Below are 27,482 nucleotides of genomic sequence, written 5' to 3'. Positions count from 1 at the left end.
TTACAGAAGCTGGAGACAAAAAGAGCTGGGAAGGCAAAATCAGGGACTAGACAGGAATCAGATTATGAATACCTAAATCAAATAGTTGTTTTGGATTATCTGTAGATTTGGAATATATGTGTCTGTGCTCTGGATAATTGAGAACTGGCTAGATTGTCTCCATAAGATTGATCAGCATCCCTCAAAGCATCTGGCTGTGAGAGTCCATAAGAGTCATGCTTCATTATAGTCTATATAGCTTACAAAGAATATAACTGTTATTACCCAACTTTTACAGACAGGGAAACTGAAGCACATGAAAATGATCAATAAGGTCCTGAGTTTGGCTTTAAACCCAGGTCTTCTAATACTGAATTTAATACTTTCTTTTGCACCACCCTGAATATTCAGGAGCCTGACTTCTAACAGCCTTTGAAATGTTTTGTCAAAAAAGTGAACAGATTTCTCTATGTCAACTTGGTGTCTCCATCCCTGATCCTTACCTGACCCAGACCCCCATGCACTGGGGAGGCATGCCTGAAGTGCTTTCCCCACCCCTATTCTATAAAGCAAGAGACCCCAACACCAGAAAACAGATGATTCAGATCCATATATCAATTACAGGTGGTCCTCTAAAAATGTGTTCTAATAGAAAAAGCACTGTATTTGGGAATTAGAAGACCTTCTGTGCCATTCTAACTCTATAATCCTTTAATTCTAAATATTGTCCCCATTTTACAGATAATGAAATTGAGACCCAAAACAGTTAAGCAACTTGCTCACACAGCTGCTTAGTTTCTGTGTAACCTTGGCAAATGTCTTCTCTTCTCTGAGGCCCATTTTCTTAACCTGTAGAATGAAGGGGCTGGTTAGACCCAAAGAGCCAGATATATTTTTGGTGAACAGATCTATCCTCCCAGTGTTGATTCACTGCCTGAGCATAAAAGCACATATCATTTATCTTGGCCATAGGGCCTTCCTATTTGAAATAGAGATGGCAATTCTTGCCCTGCTGTGCCCTCCTCCCTCATGGGACTTTTTGAGAATCTGATTGATAATATATGGGAAAGACCCTTGAAGGGTACCCAATTGCGCATAACCTGGGGCATGGAGTAGCATAAAGTATGGTTATTTCTTAGTGAAGGATTTGGAAGACCCACAGCTATGTCTGACTTCACAGGAAAGGGGAAAACAGGGCCAAGATGAATCTAGTGAAGAATCTAGAGGTTGAATCTCCTGTTTGTAATTAGAAAGCTAGAAATACTTGGAGCTCTCCTTGGACTTAGGAGGTTCACATGAGGCTTCCCCTAAACTTACTCTACCAGAATAGGAGAGAAGTAAGAAAGTCTGAGCTCATTTTCGAAGATGGAAGGCTGAAGTTTAGCTGCCTAGGAACCCCTAGAGAGGCAACACTAGACTATTGAGCTCTCCTTCTGCTTGGGTTATTCTTGGTCACAAAGCCTCCTATTCCCATATCCAATACAAAGTATATGGTAGACAAGATTCATTGTGTCAAGAACTGCAAATAGCCAGGTCTCAGGGCCAGGCATCCAAGGGCTCAGATTACCTTGGCAAGGTCTTTGCCTGTTCAAGATCACTGGACAAATCCATTCATTCATTCATTTATTAGACAAATGTTATTTGCTCAGGAAAGAAAAAAGGAAGGAAGGAAGGAAGGAAGGAAGGAAGGAAGGAAGGAAGGAAGGAAGGAAGGAAGGAAGGAAGGAAGGAAGGAAGGAAGGAAGGAAGGAAGGAAGGAAGGAAGGAAGGAAGGAAGGAAGGAAGGAAGGAAGGAAGGAAGGAAAAGAAATGAAATGAAATGAAGATGTGCAAACCTAGGCAAGTCATTTAACTTCTCTATGCTTCAGTTTCCTTATCTGAAAAATGAAGGGGCTCCTGGACTTTATGACCTCTGAGTTTCCTTCTAGTTGGAGATCCCTGGTCTTACCTATGATCCCTTCTCTGCCATCCTAAACTCTATGATCCTATACTTCAAAATATTGTCTACATTTTATAAATGAAAAAATTGAGGACAAAAATGTTTAGCAACTTGCTCATAGTCACAATAAGAGTCAAGAATTGAACCCATATCTCCCAGCTTCAATTCCACCCTACCATCATTTGTTTGTTCATTCAGCACAACAGTGTGTATTCAATGGTCAAGACAAAAAGCTCCTCAGGAGGGTTTTTTCTTCCAGCAGTGGTGGGGTCAGAATTGCCTTCCAAAAGGAGCCCTGGGCTGCCTGAGCAGGCTGGTGGGTCTCTTCTTGCTTCCTAGATTGCAGTGAAGATAACCCATGTGAGGGCCTCAGCAGACACGCCACCTTCACCAACTTCGGCATGGCCTTCCTCACCCTCTTCAGAGTGTCCACAGGGGACAACTGGAATGGAATCATGAAGGTATCTCTCCACTGCCTTAAAACGCCCTCCACCAACACTCCCAAGCAACATGGCGGCCACCTCTGGGTGCCTTCCTTCACCCCTGCTCCCTCCCCACCCCTACCTGCCAAGCCATGATCTTCCACAGGGAAAATGGAAGGGGCAGATTCGCTAACCCCTGCCTACCCCTCCAGAAGCTCCCAGTCCAGAGGGAGCTAGACAAGGACGCAGCCCTACCCTCTGAGGGCTCACAATAGAAAGGAAGAAGAGTAAGACGAGTTTTACAGAGGTCAATGACAGGGTATTTGTTCCGAGTGTATCAGGACTTCAGAGAAGGGGGAAGGGTCCTGTGGTCAGAAAAGGCTTCCTGAGACAATTGAGGGATACAGGAGATAAATCACTGGATTTGGGGCTGGGAGTTTGAATGTGACTCCTGACACTACTCACCCTCAGTTTTCTTATCTGTAAAATAGGGCTAATAATAATAGCTTCTACCTGGGGTGGGAAGGGGGGATGGACGTCAGAGGGCATAGCCTGGGTAAAGTACTTTGGAAACCTGAAAGTGCTATAGAAATGTTTACTTTTGATAGCTTGGCTAGCCTTTGAAGAGATGGCCTTGGGGATGGGGAGTGGGGCAGGGAAAGCCCAGGTGCCAGCTCGGGCCTGTCTCTGTGGTCAGGACACGCTGCGGGAGTGTGCCCGTGAAGACAAGCACTGCCTGAGCTACCTGCCCATCATCTCGCCCGTCTACTTCGTCACCTTCGTCCTGGTTGCCCAGTTCGTGCTGGTCAATGTGGTGGTGGCCGTGCTGATGAAGCACCTGGAAGAAAGCAACAAGGAGGCCCGTGAGGATGCTGAGATGGATGCGGAGATTGAACTGGAGATGGCCCAGAGCAGCTCCGCTCCCACCGCTGTGGCCCGAGGCCCGGGGCCTCCCCCTGGCCCAGACAATCGGCCACCCAAAGGGGGCCTCCAGGCTGGGAGCACGGAGTCCGGCGTGTCCTCGAAGCAGCAAGCTCTGGTAAGCAGCCGGGGGTGCCTCTGGGGCCGCCTCCCCGTCTCCTTAGAGAACAGACGCATTTCCCTGCGACCTCAGATGGAACTCCGTAGACCGAGTGTTCTTACTGGGGGCTATCAGCTTAGATGAGGAAAAAATGAATTCTTTATTTCAACAGAATTGATGTCCTTTGTAACCTACATAGTTTAGTTTCTACAGTTTAAAACACTGTTGGAGGGGGGGAGCTGGGTCACCCAATGGGTAGAGCATCAGACCTGGAGTTGAGAGGATCTGGGTTCAAATGTGACCTCGGACACTTCCTAACTGTGTAACCCTGGACGAATCACTTAACCCCAATTGCCTAGCCCTTGCCACTCTTCTTTTTTTAACCTTTTCCTTCCACCTTAGAATCAAAACTACGTATTGGTTCCAAGGCAGAAGAGTGGTAAGGGCTAGGCAATGGGGGTCAAGTGACTTGCCCACCTTGCCACTATTCTGTCTTAGAACTGATGCTAAAATAGCAGGCCTGGAGTTGTTGGGGTTTTTAAATTAAATTTAAATTTTATGAAAAGTATTCTGAAAAGGAGTCCAGAACATACAAAGCAGTTAAGATCCCTTGTTAAAGCCTCTGAACTAGGTCTAGTTCTGCTGTGATCCACTCCCACTTGACTCGGGACTTTTGGGACATGCCATGGGGCCTCATGGTGCTCCACATGCCCAGACCCCGTATGTAGAGCTGGAGGTGCAAGGCTTAGAGGCAGGCCTGAGAGGACTCAGGGGCCCGCCATCTTATATCTCTACAGGAAGGCACTGGCTCCTCCAGGGAGTCCCGAAACCTCCTTGTGGTACACAAGGTTGCCGTGTCCAGGATGCACTCCCTACCCAATGACAGCTACATGTTCCGGCCTGTGGTGCCAGCCACAACCCCAAACACGCTGCAGGAGGTGGAGATGGAGACCTACCCAGCGACAGCCCCAACAGGTATGGGGGAGGGAGCTGACCCCAGGGCCTCATCTATGTCTCTCACCCTACTACCAGCACCATCCCTAATAGGTCAAGAAGGGCCCTATCAATGAGGCTTGTTGGTGCAGGAAGGGATGGAGCCAAAGTCTGTCAAATCAAGAGGAAAAGGAAAGAGGGAGGGGAACGATGGAGAGAGGTTTAGTCCTTGCTCTTCTAAATGTGGGAACTTGGACAAGTCCCGTCCTTCCATTGGACTTCAGTTCCCCCTTTATTCTTTCTTATTTTGAGAATATTAAGGGACAATTTATTTATTTTTCTTTTTTTATCAATTACATGTAATAAATTTCCACACAAGTTTTTCTAAGTTACGTGATTGAATTTATCTTTCTCCCTCCCTTTCCTTCCCCCTCCTCCTGGCAAACAATTTGATCTGGGTTAGACATGAATTATCATGTAAATCAGTTTCCCCTTTGTAAAAAACTTAGACTAGATTGTCTTTAAAGACCCTCCTAGCTCTAATTCAGAAGGCCACATGTGGCCCCCTGAGGACATTTATCCTGCCCCCACCACACTTCCGGAAGGGGCACCTCTTTCATTGGTGGTCAGTGAGAGGAGCACTGTATGTGGCAGAGCGCAGCATCGCTCATGTACAGTACTACTTCCGGTGACATAATCCTTTGAGTGGAGCCTGGTTCTGAGAATAACTGAATGAGAACGAGGCGCCATGCATAGGATTATGTGGCTGCACAATGGAAGATGTCAGCATGGTGAGCAGCGATCTGGGGGAGGGAATTCCGCACTGTGTATACTGCACGAATTTAGATTTAGGGTTAGGTTTAGGGTTAGGTCTGGCCCTCCAACGGTCTGAGGGACAGTGAACTGACTCCCATGTAAAAAGTTTGGGGACCCCTGCTCTAAATTCTATAGCATAAGTTTTATTTCCAGGAAATAAAACACCTTCATACCTTTTTGTAATAGCCTAGGGAAGAAGGAAGATTGGGTAGGAGTTGTTTTGTAGAAGAAACTGAGGCCTATTGAAAGTGGACTGCCCAAATCACACAAGGAATTAATGGCAGAACTGAGACTAAAACCCAGGTCTCTTAATTCCTGAGGGCCCACAGCCTTTCTACCATACCAGTGAAGACTGACACAATCAATAGCATGAGGGAATGGAACCTTCTTAGGGAAGAAGCATGGGAATCCCATTCCCAGCTGGGCTAAGGCTGAGAAGAACCTGCTACCCCTAGGAGGATATGACATTGTGAAGGACACATGTAAAGGGCCCCCCAGCTTGGAATCCCAAATCTTGGCAATGAAATGGAGTGTTTGCTGATGCTCAAAACTTCTAATACCCTGTCAAGAATTAGGGGAAAGATGGGAATGAAGAGGACGTGAGGCTGAAGCAGGACCAATGTCAGGATTCAGAGTACTTTCCCCAAAAGCTTCCGGTATCACCTTGGGCCACTTCCAGACTTCAGCTAAACCACAACTAAACCAAGTGAGATCCCAAACCCAAACTTTCCTTGCTTGTCCATCCAACAAGACCAGAAAGTCCAGGGCAGAGCAAGTTGGATCAGGAAAATCAGGTTCTTCTGTGTGAGGCTGAGTCCACTGGTCTTTTGAAAAGGCTCTACCACCCCCTCAGCCAGCCAGGAATGATCATGAGTCCAAATGTTCTGCCCTCACTCTCCGACAACTGCAGGCATCCAGTTAAACAGTCACAGATCCCTCGCTTATTTAAGGGGACTATTGCATGACTCAGGACACAAATTATTCATATAATGTGCCAGGGGCCTCTTCCCAGAGAATTGCCAAGTTCCCACAATGCTTTCGAACCAGAGAGACTTGCTTATTTGGGTAAACATGCTGGGAGCATCTGTCAGGCACACCAGAATACCTTGAAACACACATCACTACAGCTCCTCTCCTTCATCTTAAGGGAAATAATTGGGTATAAATGTGCTTAATGTGTCCAATGCTCATTAAGGAGGGGGTCCCAAACTCCCTGTCCTAGGAGAGTGTGTATAATTGCACAGCATGGAGATGCCTCTGAGAGGAAGGTTCAAAAAGAGCTCTGGGGATCCTGGTAGAGGAGAAAGAGAAAGAAATGACAAAGATGGCAAGGAATGGCAATTTTTTGGCAAGACTGAATATGGCTACAACTTGAGAGAACAGAAGTTCTGGTGGAGGACAGGATGCCCACTGGATGATGCACCCAGATAGCCCTTTCAAATGATGCACAGACCAAACCACATGATTCAGACAGCCAATTGACTAAGCCAATTGACTTGCAACATCCATGCCATGAGTTCATTGTCTGTGCCCTACTTTTATGAGTTTGTAGAAGTCAGGGGGAGGGAAGAGGTCAATGGGAAGCATATTAGAGTAGATGCTGGCATCTCCCCCATACATGAATAGCCACCTATAAAATACACAATTCCTCCCTTCCATCCTCAGCATAGGAGAAGAACACAGGCACATACCCTCTCCAGTCATGCTTATATCAATGAGCAGAGCTCTGCTTTCAAAGCACTGTGAGATCTTGATTCTTCTCTGGGAAGAGGCCACTGAAAACTTTACATGTGCCCTGAATCACACAACTGTCCCCTTAAATGAGAGAGGAAATGATGACATTGTAAATGAATGACAGGGCAGATGTAGAAGTGTGTGAGTAGAACACCTGGACTCAGACATTCCTGATTGGCTGAGAAGGTGGCTATGGTCTCTCACTAAGAGACAGACAGACAAACAGACAGACAGAGAGATAGAGAGAGACATCCCAGCCAAGCCTAGCCCAGGCAGTCATCTAGAGTGCCGTGTCTGACTGACTGCTGATGAATCTCTCCATGAAGCTGTTTGAGGTATGTAGCCTATAATGGGTGTTGAACTCAAAAAGGAACATGGCCACTGAAGGGGACATAAGGACCTTCTGCTGCATATTGACTTAGAAAACCTCATACTAATATCAGCTATATTCTATTGCATTTTTATGTTATTCTAATCTGGTTTTGGAGATATGACACCTGTGGCCAACAAGGCACTCACCCACTTCTCCTCCATTATGACTTATATTCTCTTTGCTGGCACTTGTGCTTTATCTTTACTGAAACACTTCTGTCGCTTACATATACACTCTCTCTCTCTCTCTCTCTCTCTCTCTCTCTCTCTCTCTCTCTCTCTCTCTCTCTCTCTCTCTCCCCCACCCTCTCCCTCCCTCCCCCCTCCTCTCCCCTTCCTTCTTTCCTCTGTGTCTCTCTTTCAGCTCCCCCTCCTTTCCTACCTTCCTTACTTTTTATAACCTCTTGCTCCACAGATGTCCACACCTATGTGTCTGCCCATGTGCATACAACCTCAAGGGATGGGCCATTCAATTTACTTCCTCCAATGAGAGAATCTCCTTGGTTTCAAAGCATTTTAAGTTCCTGGCAATCTCGCTGGGAAGAATTCCCTTAACAAAAACAGTCAATTCCTAGTCATTCAAAAGAGTCACATTCCTCCAGCATTCTCTTTGGTCTTTTTCAAGCCCGCAGTTATATTTTGTAGTATTGCAGGATTGGTAAGGAAAAGATATGTAATGCTGGAGGGAGGGCAGAAATGCCACTGAATATGTATATAATAGGTTTGAGGCTTTTCTCATTAAAAGTTGATCTGGACCCTCCAAAGAAAAAGCTACTTTTGGGATTCCACAAAAATTTTACACAAGTACCAGGAGCATGTGGTGGCCCATAGGAAGCAGAGATGATTTGTGGTAACTGGTGAGCAAATGATGATACTGGAGGCATGAGACAAATATTGACTTGCTATGATCCATACAGAGGGTTAAATCGTTTTCAGGGCATGATTCCGGGGTATGACAGAATCTCACAAGACTAACAGTCCAAATGACCATTATCAAATTAGGGTATTTTGTGTGGGGATAAGCAGCACTTCCAGAAAGAGGCTAGAAAGCACCTCTGGGTGCTGACTGTCCTGGGCAGAAGTAAAAGTAGTGTTTTCATGAAATTGAAGGAAAGAAGAAAGGACATGGGAACTGAGCTTAAGCCTCCTTATTTCTTTAGTTATATTGGAGGAAAGAGGGCCAAGCGACAGATCAGGACAGATGGTGTGATGATAGACTGGAAAGAAGGCAGAACTGAACTACTGCTTTTCTTCAATTTGCCAGGGAGAATTAATTACTATTTAGCCATGTCTCCTCCATCTTATACTTGGGAGACTGATTTTTTTTTTGTCTCACATGTGACTTTACATTTATCCCTATTAAATTTCATCCTTTTATGTTAAAAAAAATCCAGGAAAACTTGGATTCAAGTCCTGCCTCTAACAAATACAAGCTATGTGATCCTGAGCAAGTCACTTAACCTCTAAGTCCTCTAAGCAGTTCTTTAAGACTATAAGTGGCAGAAAAGGCACTGACCTAACTTGGTAGCAGTAGAAAAAGTGCTGGGTCCTGGAGTCATCTTCCCAAGTTTATATCTAGCCTCAGATACCTACTGACTGTGTGACCATGGACAAGTCACTTAACCCTGTTTACCTCAGTTTCCTCATCTGTAAAATGACCTAGAGAAAGAAATGTTAAATCAATCCATAATCTGATTTTTTTTAATGCCAAATGAGGTCACAAAGAGTCAGATACAGCTAAAAAATGACTGAAGAACTTGGTGAAAGGAGTTTTTCTCACCTGGAAGTTTCCCAGACATACCAATGAAATCAGAAACCTACACTTTATCCCTCTTTAGATTTAGCTTATTGTGGGGCTGCTAAGTGGTACTAGAGTGGCTAGAGTGCCTGCCTGGAGTCAGGAGAGCCTGGTCAAATTGACCTCAGATACTTCCTAGGAGTGTGACCCTAAGCCAGTCACTTAACCTTGTTTGCCTAGCCATTAGCCTTCTGTAGGAGAATTGTTACAAAGACATAAAGTAAGAGTTTGGGGAAAAAAATAAGATTCAGCCTAATGTGTGAGCCTAAACTAAGAAGATGGTATTTGAAAATGGGATTTGACGACATACGTACAGGCAGAACAAGCTCTTGACCGGGAACAGGGTGTCTTTACTGAGAACTGAGAAACATATACAGATTATATCAGAAGAGCTTTATATTGAAAATGGAGAAAGAAGGAGAAAATGGCCAAAAGTATCAGCAAAGTTGGATATTAGAGAAAGGGGCAGTAATGAGAGACTGAAATAGACTGTTTTCTAGGGTAGTTGGCCAGAGAAGCTACCAGGAGGAAGAACAAAGAACCAAGGATATTGCTTCCCAGAAGTATGGAGAGCAGAATGAATTCTTCAATGACCTGCAAAAAGTATAAAATGTTTGCCTGTCTGTGACAGCCAAATAATTTTTCTAAGTCCTTACCTTCTGCCTTAGAATTAATTCTGTGAATTGGCTCCAAGGCAGAAGAGTGGTAAGGACTAGGCAATGGGGGTTAAGTGACTTGCTCAGGGTCACATTGCTAGAAAATGTCTAAAGTCAAATTTGAACTCAGGATTTCCCATTTCTAGGTCTGGCTCTCAATCCACTGAGCCACCAATCCACTTGCCTCCCCAGCCAAGTAATTGTTAATGATGCCCTGAGTATAGGCTGATCTCCCTCATAAAGGAGAATATAAAAAAAGAACAAATGCTTTCCCCCTCTTCATGCCCCTTGGGAAATTGGTATGTTCCTTTTTTAAAAAAATAGAACAACTCCAATGTTAAACAAAGAAGATAGCTATGAAGAGAAAAGGGAATTTTGACTCCTGTGTTAATATGATGCATAAGGGGGGAAAAAAGGAAGAATAAGGATTACTTAAAAATAGAAGCTAAATAATAGATATTCAGGCTGTTAACAAACTGGAGGAAAGTGGATGCTTGTCCTCCAAGGGGTGACTTTGGCTTCATGAGTACTAGCAATCATGTAGGAAATTATCCAGTAACGGCCAGAGGAAGAAGACATGAAGAGAAGGCTTGGGTGGTCACCCCCTGATGAGGAATAGCAAAGTAGCTTTTTGTCCACCCGACTAACAACAGAGAAGTTGGTTGCCTCCCTGGATTCTATATCTAAGACATAACAGAGAACCTCCCAAGGCTGTCAGACCTAAAGACTGCTGCCTACTTCTGGTGACTGTTATCTGCTTGGACACAAAGAAGCATTGCTGCTAGTTATAACATCTTGCATAAGAAACTGAAGCACTTAGGAACCCAGGTGGCATGTTCATCACTGTAGCCAATTGAAGTTGCAAGGACTTCACAGGAGAAAAAGCAGATTTCAGAGGTGAAGAATTGATTAAGATGATGTCTGAGAATGGGATTTAGTTCTCAACTATGGATTAAAATATGGAAATGGGCGGCTCTTGAACAAAAATGGAATATGCATAATAAGAATTTTTAATGTATATACCCTAAGTTTTAGAAATCTAATCAAAAGGACTTTAAACTGAAAAGGACAAGAAAGAGAAAATTTATTCTCATTCTCCCTCCCTCTCTTGCTCATAAACACACACTCATTCTTGATATATATTTGTGTATACCAATATTTAATTTGTCTATACAAACATATATGTATAGACATATTTTATAGACTTTTATAAATTTCTGTGTTAAAGACATGTAAAGATCTTTATATGTGAATATATACATATGTGTATATACATGTGGGTTTTAGAGGGAGAGAGAGAATCAGGATAATGAAAGGGCTCAAAAGCATACCATATGAGAACAAGTTGAAGGTACTAAAAATGCTTAGCCTAGAGAAGAAAAGATATTGGTGGGGAAAAGGGAGAGGAGGAGGTCATGATAACTGAATATTATATATATATATATATGTATTATACATAGATATATCAATAAAAATGAAGGCTGGTCATATAGAAGACTTGGCAGCTAGGTGGCACCATGGATTAAGCACTGGACCTGGAGTCAGAAAGACTCATCCTTCTGATTCCAAATCTGACATTAGGCACTTACTAGCTGTGTGACCCTTGGCAAGTCACTTCACCCTGTTGGCATCAGTTTCTTCATCTGTAAAATGAGCTGAAGAAAGAAATGGAAAATATCTTTAGTATCGTAGCCAAGAAAACTTCAAATGAGGTCACGAAGATTTGGACATGACTGAAACAACTGACCAACCACCACAACATATAGAAGAGTGTTTATGCTTGTTTTCTTTGGTACCAGAAAGAAAAACTAGAACCAATGCATAAGTGACAGAAAGATAGGTTTAGGCTTGATTAAAAAATTCTAATAAGAGCTCTCCAAGAAAGAAATGAGCTGCTTTGAGAGTTAACAAGCACTTATTAAGTGCCTACTCCATGCTGAGATTTAAACTATGCTACAAGCTAGGGAAACAAATGGAAGACAAACAATCCATTCTAATGGGGGAGACAAACATGCAAACAACTATGTGCAAACAAGCTATATACTGGATAGATTGGATATGATTTCAGAAAGAAGATACTAAGATGAAGGAAGACTAGGAAAGGCTTTTTCGGAAGGTGTGACCTTAACTGAAAATTGATAGAAACCAGAGAAGACAGAAGGTGAGGAGGAGGAAGAGAATTCCAGATCTGAAGGCTTCAGTCAGTGAAAACACCCAGTCAAAAGTTGGAGGGTCTTAGGGATCTTGAGGATGCCAATATCTCTGGGTTTAAAAATACATAGAGGGGTTAGTGGCCGTGTAATGTCCCTGAATAATCTGCAGGGATCTAGGAGAAAAAACACTATCCACAAGCAGAGGATAAACTATGGGAATAGAAACACCAAGGAAAAGCAACTTCCTGACTACAGCGGTTGAGGGGACATGACAGAGGAGAGACTCTAAACGAACACTCTAATGCAAATATTAACAACATGGCAATAGGTTCGAATCAAGAACACATGTGATATCCAGTGGAATCACGTGTCAGCTACGGGGGGTTGGGGGGTGGAAAAGAAAATGATCTTTGTCTTTAATGAATAATGCATGGAAATGATCAAATAAAATACTATAAAATTAAAACAAAAAAAACATGATGGAAATGTTTTAAAAGGAATTCTTTCATAGTTCATGGAGTTGTATTATCTGGTTTGTATAATCTATTTTAATTTAAATTAAAATTTCAAAACCCTTAAAAAAATACATGGAAGGGAGTAAAATGCAAGATGACTAGAAAGGTAGGATGAGGCCAGGTTATAAAACCAAATAAGAGGATTTTATCCTCTTTTTGATTTGATCCTGGAGGTAATAGGGAGCCACCAGAGTTTCTTAAGTAGAGGAGTGATATGCTCAGACTTGTGCTTTAAGGAAGATTACTTTAATAGCTGAGTAGAGAATGAAGAGGGAGAGAGTCTTCAAGAATGGATGCCAGCCATAAATCTATTGCAATATTCCAGACTTGGAATGATGAGGGCCAGCACCTGTACTGGTGGCAATGTCAGAGTGCAGAGAAGGAAGCCTATATATGAGATTTTATGAAGGCAGAAACAGTCAGAATTGACAACTGACCAGATATGCAAAATGAATGAGAGAGTCCAGGAGGACATTAGGTCTCTATATTGGGTTAATGGGAGAATGGTGAATTCTTTTACTATAATAGGGAAATTTGGAATAAGGGAAATTTTAGGGAAAAGATAAGTTCCACTTTGGACATGTTGAATTTAAGATGTCCACAGGACATCCAGTCCTCCAGGTCAATTGGAAATGTGATAGTGGAAGAGAGAGGTTAGGGTTGGATAAATAAATGAGGATCAGCTAAATAGAGAGAATCATTGTATCCATGGAAGTTCATCAAATGGAAGATCACTAAATAAAATAATATAGAAGAACAGAGGCTGGAGGAAATACCTATAGTTAGTGGGAATAATTTAAACTGAATTTAAACCCAGTACAGCAGACTAAGAAGAAAAGATGAGACAGGAAGAGAACCAAGAAAGAGTAAGAAAGAGGATTATCAAAAGTGTTGGTAGCAGAAAGGTAAGAAGGCTGAGAACTGAGAAAAGGCATCAGGATTTGGCAATTAAAACTCCCTAAGAAAAAATCCCCAGGGCCTGATGGATTCACCAGTGAATTCTATCAAACATTCAAAGAACAACTAATCCCAATATTATACAAACTATTTGACAGAATAAGCCAAGAAGGAGTTCTACCATATTCATTTTATGACACAAGCATGATACTGATCCCAAAGCCAGGCAAGTCAAAAACAGGGAAAGAAAACTATAGACCAATCTCCTTAATGAATATAGATGCAAAAATCTTAAATAGGATACTAGCAAAAAGACCCCAGCAAGTCATCACAAGGGTTATTCACTCTGACCAGGTAGGGTTCATACCAGGAATGCAAGGATGGTTCAATATTAGGAAAACCATCCACATAAATGACCATATTAACAAGCAAACTGACAAAAATCACATGATTATCTCAATAGATGCAGAAAAAGCCTTTGATAAAATACAACACCCATTCCTATTAAAAATACTAGAAAGTATAGGAATAGAAAGGTCTTTCCTAAAAATAATAAACAGTATATATCTAAAACCATCAGCAAACATCATCTGCAATGGGGATAAACTAGAAGTCTTCCCAGTAAGATCAAGAGTGAAACAAGGATGCCCATTATCACCTCTATTATTTAAGACTGTACTAGAAACACTAGCAGTAGCAATTAGAGAAGAAAAAGAAATTGAAGGTATTAAAAATGGCAATGAGGAGACCAAGCTGTCACTCTTTGCAGAAGATATGATGGTCTACTTAAAGAATCCTAGAAAATCAACCAAAAAGCTAGTCGAAATAATCAACAACTTTAGCAAAGTTGCAGGGTACAAAATAAACCCGCATAAGTCATCAGCATTTCTATATATCTCCAACCCAGTTCAGCAGCAAGAATTAGAAAGAGAAATTCCATTTAAAACCACCATAGACAATATAAAATACTTAGGAATCTATCTGCTGAGACAAGCACAGGAACTATATGAACACAACTACAAAACACTCTCCACACAATTAAAACTAAATCTAAACAATTGGAAAAACATTGATTGCTCATGGGTGGAACGAGCTAACATAATAAAAATGACAGTCATACCCAAATTAATTTACCTATTTAGTGCCATATCCACTGAACTACAAAAAAGCTTTTTACTGAATTAGAAAAAAACCATAACTAAGTTCATTTGAAAGAACAAAAGATCAAGGATATCCAAGGAAATCATGAAAAAATGTAAAGGAAAGAGGACTTGCAGTCCCAGATCTCAAACTATACTATAAAGCAGTGGTCATCAAAACAATTTGGTACTGACTAAGAGACAGAAAGGAGGATCAGTGGAATAGACTTGGGGTAAATGACCTCAGCAAGACAGTCTATGATAAGCCCAAAGATCCCAGGTTTTTTTTTTAATTTTATAATATTTTATTTGATCATTTCCATGCATTATTCATTAAAGACAAAGATCATTTTCTTTTCCTCCCCCCAACCCCCATAGCCGACGTGTGATTCCACTGGGTATCACATGTGTTCTTGATTCAAACCCATTGCCATGTTGTTAATATTTGCATTAGAGTGTTCCTTTAGAGTCTCTCCTCTGTCATGTCCCCTCAACTGCTGTACTCAGGCAGTTGCTTTTCCTCGGTGTTTCTACTCCCACAGTTTCTCCTCTGCTTATGAATAGTGTTTTTTCTCCTAGATCCCTGCAGATTGTTCAGGGACATTACATCGCCTCTATTGGAGAAGTCCATTACGTTCGATTACACCACAGTGTATTAGTCTCTGTGTACAATGTTCTCCTGGTTCTGCTCCTCTCGCTCTGCATCACTTCCTGGAAGTCATTCCAGTCTCCATGGAATTCCTCCACTTTATTGTTCCTTTTTGCACAATAGTATTCCATTACCAACATATACCACAATTTGTTTAGCCATTCCCCAATTGAAGGACATCCCCTCATTTTCCAATTTTTGGCCACCACAAAGAGCACAGCTATGAATATTCTTGTACAAGTCTTTTTCTCCATTATCTCTTTGGGGTACAGACCCAGCAGTGCTATGGCTGGATCAAAGGGTAGACATTCTTTTATCACCCTTTGGGCATAGTTCCAAATTGCCCTCCAGAATGGTTGGATCAGTTCACAACTCCACCAGCAATGAATTAATGTCCCTACTTTGCCACATCCCCTCCAGCATTCATTACTTTCCTTTCCTATCATGTTAGCCAATCTGCTAGGTGTGAGGTGATACCTCAGAGTTGTTTTGATTTGCATCTCTCTGATTATAAGAAATTCTTCATGTGCTTATTAATAGTTTTGATTTCTTTATCTGAAAACTGTCTATCCATGTCCCTTGCCCATTTACCAATTGGAGAATGGCTTGGTTTTTTTGTACAATTGGTTTAGCTCTTTATAAATTTGAGTAATCTTTGTCAGAGGTTTTTATGAACATTTTTTCCCAATTTGTTGTTTTCCTTCTGATTTTAGTTACATTGGTTTTGTTTGTACAAAAGCTTTTGTTTGTACAAAAGCTTTTTAATTTGATGTAGTCGAAATTATTTATTTTACATTTTGTGATTCTTTCTATGTCTTGATTGGTTTTAAAGTCTTTCCCCTCCCAAAGGTCTGACATGTATACTATTCTGTGTTTACCCAATTTACTTATGGTTTCCTTCTTTATGTTTAAGTCATTCACCCATTTTGAATTTATCTTGGTGTAGGGTGTGAGGTATTGATCAATTCCTAATCTTTCCCATACTGTCTTCCAATTTTCCCAGCAGTTTTTATGGAATAGTGGATTTTTGTCCCAAAAGCTGGGATCTTTGGGTTTATCGTATACTGTCTTGCTGAGGTCACTTGCCCCCAGTCTATTCCACTGATCCTCCTTTCTGTCTCTTAGCCAGTACCAAATTGTTTTGATGACTGCTGCTTTGTAATATAGTTTGAGGTCTGGGACTGCAAGGCCCCCCTCATTTGTGTTTTTTTTTTCATTATTTCCCTGGATATCCTTGGTCTTTTGTTATTCCAAATGAACTTTGTTATGGTTTTTTCTAAATCAGTAAAGAAATTTTTGGGGAGTTCCATGGGTATGGCACTAAATAGATAAATAAGTTTGGGTAGGATGGTCATTTTTATTATATTGGCTCGTCCTACCCATGAGCAGTTAATGTTTTTCTAATTGCTCAAGTCTAGTTTTAGTTGTGTGGAGAGTGTTTTGTAGTTGTGTTCATATAGTTCCTGTGTTTGTCTCGGGAGATAGATTCCTAGGTATTTTATTTTGTCTAAGGTGATTTTGAATGGGATTTCTCTTTCTGGTTTTTGCTGCTGAGCTGTGTTAGAGATATATAGAAATGCTGATGACTTATGTGGGTTTATTTTGTATCCTGCAACTTTGCTAAAGTTGTTGATTATTTCAATTAGCTTTTTGATTGAATCTCTAGGATTCCATAAGTAGACCATCATGTCATCTGCAAAGAGTGATAACTTGGTCTCCTCCTTGCCTATTTTGATGCCTTCAATTTCTTTTTCTTCTCTAATTGCTACTGCTAGTGTTTCTAGTACAATGTCAAATAGTAGAGGTGATAATGGGCATCCTTGATCTTATTGGGAATGCATCTAGTTTATCCCCTTTGCAGATGATGTTAGCTGATGGTTTTAGATATATACTGTTTATTGTTTTTAGGAACAACCCTTCTATTCCTATGCTTTCTAGTGTTTTTAATAGGAATGGGTGTTGCATTTTATCAAAGTTTTTTTCTGTGTCTGTTGAGATAATCATATGGTTCTTGTTGGTTTGCTTGTTGATGTGGTCAATTATGTGGATGGTTTTCCTAATATTGAACCAGCCCTGCATCCCTGGTATAAATCCTACTTGATTATGGTGGATGACCCTTCTGATCACTTGCTGGAGTCTTTTTGCTAGTATCCTATTTAAGATTTTTGCATCTATATTCATTAGGGAGATTGGTCTATAGTTTTCTTTCTCTGTTTTTGACCTGCCTGGTTTTGGAATCAGTACCATGTTTGTGTCATAAAAGGAGTTTGGTAGAACTCCCTCTTTGCTTATTATGTCAAATAGTTTGTATAGTATTGGGATTAACTATTCTCTGAATGTTTGATAGAATTCACTGGTGAATCCATCAGGCCCTGGGGATTTTTTCTTAGGAAGTTCTTTGATGGCTTGATGGATTTCATTTTCTGATATGGGATTATTTAAGAATTCTATTTCTTCTTCTGTTAGTCTAAGCAGTTTGTATTTTTGTATATATTCATCCATGTCACCTAAATTGGTGTATTTATTGCCATATAACTGGGCAAAGTAATTTTTAATGATTGCCTTAATTTCCTCTTCATCGGAGGTGCTGTCCTCCTTTTCATCTTTGATGCTGTTAATTTGCTTTTCTTCCTTCCTTTTTTTAATTAGATTGACCAGTACTTTGTCTATTTTGTTTGTTTTTTTAAAGTACCAGCTTCTTGTCTTATTTATTAAATCAATAGTTCTATCACTTTCTATTTTATTAATTTCTCCCTTAATTTTTAGGATTTCTAGTTTGGTTTTCTGCTGGGGGGTTTAATTTGGTCTCTTTTGAGTTTTTTTATTTGCATTTCCAATTGATTGATCTCTGCTCTCCCTAGTTTGTTAATATATTCACTCAGGGATATGAATTTACCTCTGATTACTGCTTTGGCTGCATCCCAAAAGGTTTGAAAGGATGTCTCGCCGTTGTCATTTTCCTCAATGAAATTATTAATTGTTTCTATGATTTCTTCTCTAACTAAATGATTTTGGATATTGTTTAATTTCCAATTAGTTTTTTATTTGGTTTTCCATGTACCATTACTGATCATTATTTTTATTGCCTTGTGGTCTGAAAAGGCTGCATTTATTATTTCTGCTTTTCTGCATTTGTGTGCCATGTTTCTGTGACCTAATGTATGGTCAATCTTTGTGAATGTGCCATGTGGTGCTGAGAAGAAGGTGTATTCCTTTTTATCCCTATTTATTTTTCTTTATATGTCTATTAATTCTAATTTTTCTAAGATTTCATTCACTTCTTTTACCTCTTTCTTATTTATTTTTTGGTTTGATTTATCTAAATTTGATAATGGTTGGTTCAAGTCTCCCACTAATATGGTTTTACTGTCTATTTCTTCCTTCAATTCTCCTAGTTTCTCCATTAGAAATTTGGGTGCTATATTATTTGGTGCATACATGTTGATTAGTGATATTTCCTCATTATCTAAAGTCCTTTTTAACAAAATATATTTACCTTCCCTATCCCTTTTGATCAGGTCTATTTTTGCTTTGGCTTTATCAGATATCATGATTTCCACTCCTGCCTTCTTTCTGTAAGTTGAGGCCCAGAAGGTCTTACTCCATCCTTTAATTCTGACCTTGTGGGTGTCTACCCGCCTCATGTGTGTTTCTTGAAGACAACATATGGTAGGATTCTAATTTGGTAGACAGAATGGTAGGATTTGGATTCTAATCCATTCTGCTATTTGTCTACGTTTTATGGGTGAGTCCATCCTATTCACGTTCAAAGTTATGACTGTCACTTGTGAACTTCCTGGCATTTTGATATCCTCTCCTAATTCTAACCTTTCTTCCTCAGCTCTACCTTATAGTCCAGTGATTTACTTTAAATCAATCCCCCTTGTACTTCCCTTTCTACCCCCCTCCCTTCTTATTCCCTCCCTTATTTTCCCCTGTAGTCTTTTTTAAAATTCCCCCCCACCTTCTCCCTCCCTTGTACTGCTTCCCTCCCCACCAGCTGTTTTTTACCCTTCTATTCCCCTGTAGGGCGCAAATCTATTCTCTTCCCCAATGGATTGGATTGTTCTTCCCTCTTTGGGTCAGTTTCAAAGTACGTAAGAGTTGAGTATTTCCTATCTCCAACCTCTTTACCCTTCCAGTGTATCGATGGTCTCCCCCCTCCCGCCATGAGCTTCTTTGTGACATATAAATTTACCCCCATTTGTTTCTTTTCCCATTTCTTTTAGTCATAACCTCTTTTCTTTTTTAGCTTTAGTCATGTATATATATATATAATACACATGTATATGTATTTATGCATGCATATATCTATATATCTATTTATATCTTGTCCTTTCATCCTATACAGTTTGTCACTGTTCCCTCTGAGTGTAGTTCTTCTAGCTGCTCAGGTGATAGCAACAGTTATTAAGAGTTGCCAATGACCTCTTTTCTTATAGGGATACATATCATTTTAACTTATTGAGTCTCTTAAAAATTTTGTTGTTGTTGTTGTTGTTGTTGTTTTTTCCCCTCTTTTTTAATTACCTTTTGATGATTCTCTTGAGTTCTGTGGTTGGACTTCAAATTTTCTGTTCAGGTCTGGTCTTTTATTTATGAATGCTTGGAACTCTTCTGTTGTGTTAAATGACCATACTTTCCCCTGTAAGAATATAGCCAATTTTGATGGGTATTTTATTCTTGGCTGTAGACCTAGTTCCCTTGCTTTCTGGAATATCATATTCCATGCCTTTTGGTCCTTCAGTGTGGATACAGACAGATCCTGTGTTATCCTCACCCAAGGATCCCAGTTTTGGGGACCAAAACCCACTATTTGATTAAAAAAAAAACCTGCTGGGAAAACTGGAAGACAGTATGGGAGAGATTAGGTTTGGATCAATATCTCATAAATTCAGAATGGGTGAATGACCTGAATATAAAGAAGGAAACTATAAGCAAATTAGATGAACACAGAATAGTATACTTATCAGATCTATGGGAAAAGAAAGACTTTAAAACCAAGCAAGAGCTAGAAAAAAATCACAAAATGTAAAATCAATACTTTTGATTACATCAAATTAAAAACTTTTTGTACAAACAAAACTAATGCATCCAAAATTAGAAGGGAATCAACAAATTGGAAAACAATCTTCATTACAAAAACCTCTGACAAAGGTCTAATTACTCAAATTTATAAAGAGCTAAACCAATTGTACAAAAAATTAAGCCATTCTCCAATTGATAAATCGGCAAGGGACATGAATAGGCAATTTTGAGTTAAAGAAATCAAAACTATTAAAAAGCACATGAAAAAGTGTTCTAAATCTCTTATAACCAGAGAAATGCAAATCAAAACAACTCTGAAGTATCACCTCACACCTAGCAGATTGGTTAACATGACCGCAAAGGAAAGTAATGAATGCTGGAGGGGATGTGGCAAAGTTGGGACATTAATGCATTGCTGGTGGAGTTGTGAACTGATCCAACCATTCTGGAGGGCAATTTGGAACTATGCCCAAAGGGCGATAAAAGACTGTCTGCCCTTTGATCCAGCCATAGCACTGCTGGGTTTGTACCCCAAAGAGATAATAAGGAAAAATACCAGTACAAGAATATTCATAGCTGTGCTCTTTGTGGTGGCCAAAAATTGGAAAATGAGGGGATGTCCTTCAATTGGGGAATGGCTGAATAAATTGTGGTATATGTTGGTGATGGAATACTATTGTACTCAAAGGAATAATAAAGTTGAGGAATTCCATGGGGAGTGGAACGACCTCCAGGAATTGATGCAGAGTGAGAGGAGAAGAACCAGGAAAACATTATACACAGAGACTGATACGCTGTGGTACAATCGAATGTAATGGACTTCTCCATTAGTGACAATGCAGTGATCATGAACAACTAGGAAGAATCTATGAGAAAAACCACTATCCACATCCAGAGGAAACACAGTGGGAGTGAAAACACAGAAGAAAAACAACTGCTTGAATACATGGATTGAAGGGATATGGTTGGGGATGTAGGCTAAATGAACATCCTAGTGCAAATATCAACAACATGGAAATAGGTTCTAATCAAGGACACAAGTAATACCCAATGAAATTGCATGTGGGCTGTGGGAAGGGTGGGTAGAGGGGAGGGAGGAAAATAATGTGATTATTGTAACCAAGGAATAATGTTCTAAATTAGCTAAATAAACTAAAAAAAAAACGATTTGGCAATTAAGATGTCATGGAGAACTTTGGAAAGAGAAGTTTCTACTGAATGAGTTTGGAAGCCTATCTCCAGAGAGTTAAGAAGAGAGTAAGAGGAAAGGAAGTGAAAGCATAGATTATAGACAGCCTTCTGTCTATAAAGACTTTAGCCACAAAAAGCAGGTCATATAGGAGGAAAGATGGCAGCATTGGATGGATCAAGTAAGGATTTTTTGAGGATGGGGGAGATATGGGCATGTTTGTAAGCAGAAAGAAAGAAGTCAACAGACAGGGAAAGATTGAAGACAAGTGAGAATGTGGGGATAATAGAGGGAGCAATCTGCTGAAGAGTATGAGATGAAATTGAATCTCTTGTTCATAATGGGAATTTAGCCATAATGAGGAAAAGGACTACCTCTTTATGTGAAAACAGGAACGAAGAAGGAGATAGTAGCAGATGAGGAAGGCAGCTGAATGAGTAGGGAATGAGGGTGAGAGAAGTGGAAGCTATCTACAAATGCCCTCGATTTTTTCAGTGAAATATGCGACAAGGCTCTTGGCTAAGAATGTGATATAAGGAGGAAAAAAGAAGGAAAAGACCTCTGTGGTGAATAGGCTAGCAAGTGAATTAGGGGAGGTATCAAAGGATTGCACTGATACAGCAAGAGCCTACTTGAGAGTACATAATATAAATTTGTAGTGGACCTAGTCAGCATAGTTTTAAGGGGTTTTTGGAACCTCATTCAATTCCACATTACTAGGAGAGAAGACAGTCAATGGTGGGGGTAATCAAAGGTAGTGAAGTAATAAGATTCCTCCCCTATTGAAGGATTTCATGGCAAAAACTGGCTGACCAATTGCTTAGGATATTGTTGGGGAGTTTCTATGATCCTATTTCTATGGTCCTTTAAGCAAGGATCTCAGATTTTCTCCATGGGTATTCTCCATCTATTCTTTGGCTTTTCATGAGTTGCTCTAATCAGAAAACCATCTCCTGCTGGAAGTCATCCATCTGGTGATAAGCCTCTCTGACCTTAGCTAAGCTGCTTCTCAGAAGACAGACAGAGTCTCCATCTCTGGGCCCATACTTGAAACCTTTTGAGCTTGAAGCAGGACCTGCCAGAGTTCTCATTCCACTGCAATAGACTTCAAGAATCCAAGGCCTTTTCCATAACACAGTAAGATATCCAAATACACAGTAAGACATATACACAGTCAATAAGGCATATATACAGTAATGTAAGAAGATAACTAAATTTTACAAAATCTAGTATTGGATGAATTATTGTTTCACCTCAGCTAGAAATATGAGTAAATTATAAAATAAGACCATGCTTCACTAAAATGTTAATCAAATTTTTGTATCTCTTTTCATCCACCGTGATAACATAAGCTTCCTAGAAAAGGATCAAAATTTATGTGCAACAATGGTCTTAAGAATAAATATATATGTTATATTATGTTGTAATATGATATAATAATTATAATTTATTATATAATTTATTGTGCTTACAATTAATTATAATTATAATTTATTCTATATTAAATATCTATTACCACGTGTCAGGCCTTGTATCCCATTGATGATACAATACAAGCAAAAAGAAAGATACTTCCTGGCCTCAAAGAGCCTATATTCTAATGGGAGAAAACAACACAGAGAATAGGATGAGTGGGGAGAATTTACCAGTGTAAGAGCATAGTGGAAAAAGCCCAGGAGAGAGAGAGAGAGGCATATCAATAAAGGGATGAAGCATGGCTAGCCCAGACCCATCCCCAAAATGACAGCCACTGGTTTGAATTCATCAATGGGAAAAGGGGTCTGGCATAATGAAATGATGTTTCAAGAGCATGGTGGCAGAGTGCAGGAAAGGCAGAAGCACAGCCTAGCGAGGAATGGGTAGGATGTTAGTAAAGGAAAACAATATATTAATATGGTAATCCATGAATCCAAAGTTTCATGAGTTGCATAGTGAAAAACATTTGAGAAAGAAAGATGAAATTGATCTGAAACAGTGGAAATGTACTGTTTGGCCAGATGGAGGAAATGGATAATGAGTTTCTGATGCAGATAACAAACTGGAACAGAAGCAAGATAGAGTTTTGATAGAGAATTTTAACAGTTGAGAAACCTGTTTCATATCCCTCTTTGACACTATCAGAGCAGCTGAGAAAGCCTTCACTTCTCCTTGCTGATACCTTTATCTTCTAGAAGATGAAAGATGTGGTAAGGGAGGCTACTCTTCTGGACCTGATCCAGCCCACTAAGGAAAAACTAACTGATGAAGTAAAAAATGACAAAACTCTTGGGACTCATTAACTCTGATATTTTATAGTTCATAATAATAAAAATGTTACACTTAATCTGACATGTATGTTAGCCTCTAGGAGAACAGAAATTTTAAAATTCGTAGAAAGGATAGATAGGATCCTATCTTAAAACTATCAAAAGGAAAACTGACTAGAAAGATGAGAAGGGGGCAGCGAGGTGGCTCAGTAGATTGAGAGCCAGGCCTAGAGACAGGAGGTCCTGGGTTCAAAACTGGCCTCAGATACTTCCTAGCTGTATGACCCTGGGCAAGTCACTTAACTCCCATTGCCTAGCCCTTACCACTCTTCTGCCTTGGAACCAATACACAGTATTGATTCTAAGACAGAAGGTAAGGGTTCAGAGACAGAGGCAGACAGACAGAGACAGAGAGAGAGAGAGAGAGAGAGAGAGAGAGAGAGAGAGAGAGAGAGAGAGAGAGAGAGAGAGAGAGAGAGAGGAGAGAGGAGAAATAAGAAACTCAGAAAGACATTTTGATTAGGTAAAAAGAGGAATATTCAAAGAAATGTAACTGCACAAGACTTCATTGATCGGCTCAGATTTTAAGAGAACTCATACAAAATTTGAAAGGTAGGGTAGTCAACCAAGAATAAACACAAGACAAGTATAGTCTTTTAGGAATTGTGTCAGAAAGCCTCAAGACCAAAGTAAGGTGAGATATTTTAAGGACAACCAAAATGATTGTTGGTTTGGTTTGGTTTTTATTTAAAATCCTTAGAGACAGCAAGAAGATCAAAGAAGGGACTTTTAAAAATAATTATAAGGTGAATGGGCAAATGGTAACAGGAGCTAGAGAGAAATAAAAAATATCCTGTTTCTGTTTTTTCTACCAAGGAAAATGACAATTAATTTAAGACCAATGACCACCCCCCTTCTTCCTGATTCCCTCTCTTTCCTTGGTTTTCATGTGACTGCGTTTCTATGGTTTTTCTACCTCTCTGACCACTCTCCTTTACTGATCCTTCAACCCCTTCCTGTCCCTAAAATCTAAGTGTCCCCCAAGATTCTCTCCCTAACCCTCTTCTGTCTATTGTCTCTCCCTCAAGAAATCTCATTCACTCATATCATTTATATAATCATTATGAAGCTGACTCCCAAATCAACATTTCCAATCCTATACTCCTGCTTTCTGGTTTCCCTTTTGTGTTGTCTTCCTCCATTATAATAAAAGATTGGAGAGGGCAGGGAGTGGCTTGTCTGCTTATATTTGTATCCCCAGTACTTAACATAGCACATGGGACATTGTAAGTACTTAATAAATGAATTGATATTCATTCATCCATTCTCACCACTGCAACTCCAGTCCCATATTTCAGTCTACTGGATGGACCTCTCCAGCTGCATGTTCCACAAACATCAACATTGAATTTTTTTCCCCCAAACCTGCTACTCCTCCAACATACTGATTTCTTATTTAATACCATCTTTCTTACTCACAAGGCTCCAGATTTCAGTCATATTTTAATCTCCTCCTCACATCATGTGCCTCAAGTCAATAGCCAAGCCCAGTCTATTAGACTTTCCCAATAACTCTTATGTTATCCCACCAATACTTCTATTGCAACCACCTTGAGAGCCTCAATATTTCTCATCATAGGAGCCCCACCACTGGTTTTCCCACTTCTCTAACTCACCTTACAAAATACTATATGAGTAAATGTCTATTGCAACATTTTGGTCAGTCAGGAATCATTAGTACCTCTTTGTTGCCCACCAAATAAAGAATAAACTCCTGTTCCTGGCATTCAAGGTTCTCCAAAACTTGGCTATGACCTACTTTTCTAGCCTTAATTCATACTCCTATCATTCTCTATATTTTAGCCAAAATGGAAGATTGCAGGTCTGGTTTTCATCCTTGTTTTCCCATCTCTGAACCTTCTCATCTCTCATCTGTCTTCAATGCCTACATTGGCCTCCCCATTCCTCACTGCTCTCAGTATCCTCCCATTAGTTAATCTCTTGGTGTAGTAGAAGTAATCTCCAAGAAATCTCTGGCTTAAGGTCAGCTGAGTTTCTGTCTATCCATTGACAAAGCTAGCCAGGATCAATAAGTTCAAAAATCTAATATACCATGATTTCTTATTTCCTGTTGCCAGGAAATGTTAACTTTCATACTGCCACCATATCCAGGTAGAGTTAATCCAATTGATCCAGTACCTAGTAGTCTTTGTTTCTGTCTCTTTCTGTCTATTCTCTGTGTCTGTGTGTCTCTCTCTCCCTCTCTGTATCTCTGTCTATATCCCCTTCTCTTCAAGATATTTTGTGCCTCACTTTCTTTTTTGCCTTTTATAGTTTTTAGGGTATTGAATTCTTCCATGAATTTTTACCTCATCTATTTAATTTTTCTGTCAATTCTCTTATTACTTTTTATTTTTCACTTTTTTTCAAGTTCTTTCAGGGTTTCTTTTGGGGTCTGACATACTTTCACACTTTCCTCTGAAGCTTCATGTATTTCTTTTGGGCATTGTTGTCCTCTTCTGAATTCATATTTTGCTCTTCCCTATCACTGAGGTAACTTTCTACAGTCAAGGTCTTTTTGTTTTGTTTTGTCTTGTCTTATTTGGGCTTTTGCTTGTTTTTCTGGTTTTTTGGGTTTTTTCTTTTTCCTGTTACACTATCTATCTGTTGAGGTTCTTCTCTGTTCCTGGGGCAGAGGGCACACTGCTCCAAACTCACAGCGTATTCTTCTTTGGTTCTTGGGGTAGGCCCAGCTGCCCTTGTTCCTCACATTGTGTCCATCAAGAAGATGATGCTTCTGGCTTGCTCTAGGGAGCTTTGTAGCTGTTATGTCCAGTTAAATTTAGTATTCTGTGCCACTAGTCCCCCTGTTATTTCACAGGCTGCTCTGGTCCCTGTTATGCTGCTTCCCTGTCCTTGCCAAATAGCCTGGGCTAGGCAGGTCCCTTTCTCTAGCCTCTGCTGCCTCAGGCATTCTGCTGCCACATGGGAGTGAGTAGGTTCCTAAAGTTCCAAACTAAAACCTGGCCTAATCCTAGTCTAACTCACCAGCCTGGCCCCAGGCTCAGCCCTACTCCTGGTCCTATACTAACTTCTTATATATTTCTTCTCAAAGACTTTTCCTAGCTATCATATACATAGGATGATTTCTGCTATTTTCTCCCTCCATTTCTAGGTTCAGTCACCTCTATTCACTCCCAGCCTGTGGAATCCTGTTCATCCCTTCAAGTCCCAGTGGAAAGTACATCCTTGTCAGCTGCTTCTGGACCTTCCATTTCCCCCTCTCCTGAGACTCCAAGGGCCCTGTCCTCACAAAGTACTCCACGGTCACCCAGCCTTAGTAGGCTGCTCTGTAGACAGGTAGGAAGCCAATGACTGATTCCCTCCCTCTAGCCACCTGGCCTGGGTTTGGAGGGATTTTGGAGATTGGGGGTGTTTGTCTACTTCCTGCTTAAGAAAAAGATGTGTCACTGTCCACATGACTTCTATGGATCCAACACTCTATACAATATCTATCTGATATCTACAACAGCTCTGGGAGAGAGGGAGGGAAGTAGGAAAAGAGGCAGAGAGAGAATTATCCCTATTTGGCAAGTGAGGAAAATCGGGCCCATAGAGTTTAAATCTCTTCTTATTTCCAAGTTCTTCTAATTCTTTGGTTTGCCCAGTTTTATAAGGGTGCATTCGGGGCAGAGCTGGGGCTAGAATCCAGATTTCCAGATATCTCACTCCCAGTCCAGTTATTTGCTTTTCTAAATTCCAAGACTAGGAGACTGAGTGAATCTGTCCCCAGATCATGCTGTTCACCATCAGGTCCTCAGAGTATATGCTACCTATTCCTGAATTTCAGCAGACCTTCAGCTTTCTCCTTGGGGGTCTTTACTTTCATAAGGTTGAATCCCACATTCTGAGCAAGTGTGAGACTGGCAGCCTCACTTACAGAGCAGCATACACTCTTAGGGAGCCCTCCGTGGTAGCTGACCCTGGAGATGGGGT

General features: G+C 40.4%; 1 protein-coding gene across 2 annotated transcripts in view; it reads left to right on the top strand.

Moving 5' to 3' along the window:
- Positions 1 to 27,482, top strand: part of CACNA1H (calcium voltage-gated channel subunit alpha1 H) — a 170,473-nt gene that overhangs the window by 139,939 nt on the left and 3,052 nt on the right. For both annotated transcript variants that reach the window (XM_007499288.3, XM_056805700.1), the window contains exons 29-32: positions 2,258 to 2,379; positions 3,038 to 3,379; positions 4,159 to 4,336; positions 26,662 to 26,846. In XM_007499288.3, coding sequence (XP_007499350.2) covers positions 2,258 to 2,379; positions 3,038 to 3,379; positions 4,159 to 4,336; positions 26,662 to 26,846 — 827 coding nt within the window. The remainder of the gene's footprint in view (positions 1 to 2,257; positions 2,380 to 3,037; positions 3,380 to 4,158; positions 4,337 to 26,661; positions 26,847 to 27,482) is intronic.

The sequence above is a fragment of the Monodelphis domestica genome, chromosome 7, assembly GCF_027887165.1.
Source record: "Monodelphis domestica isolate mMonDom1 chromosome 7, mMonDom1.pri, whole genome shotgun sequence".
NCBI lineage: Eukaryota > Metazoa > Chordata > Mammalia > Didelphimorphia > Didelphidae > Monodelphis > Monodelphis domestica.
The sequence above is the reverse complement of the archived record's forward strand: the minus strand, read 5'-3'. Positions and strand labels throughout refer to the sequence as shown.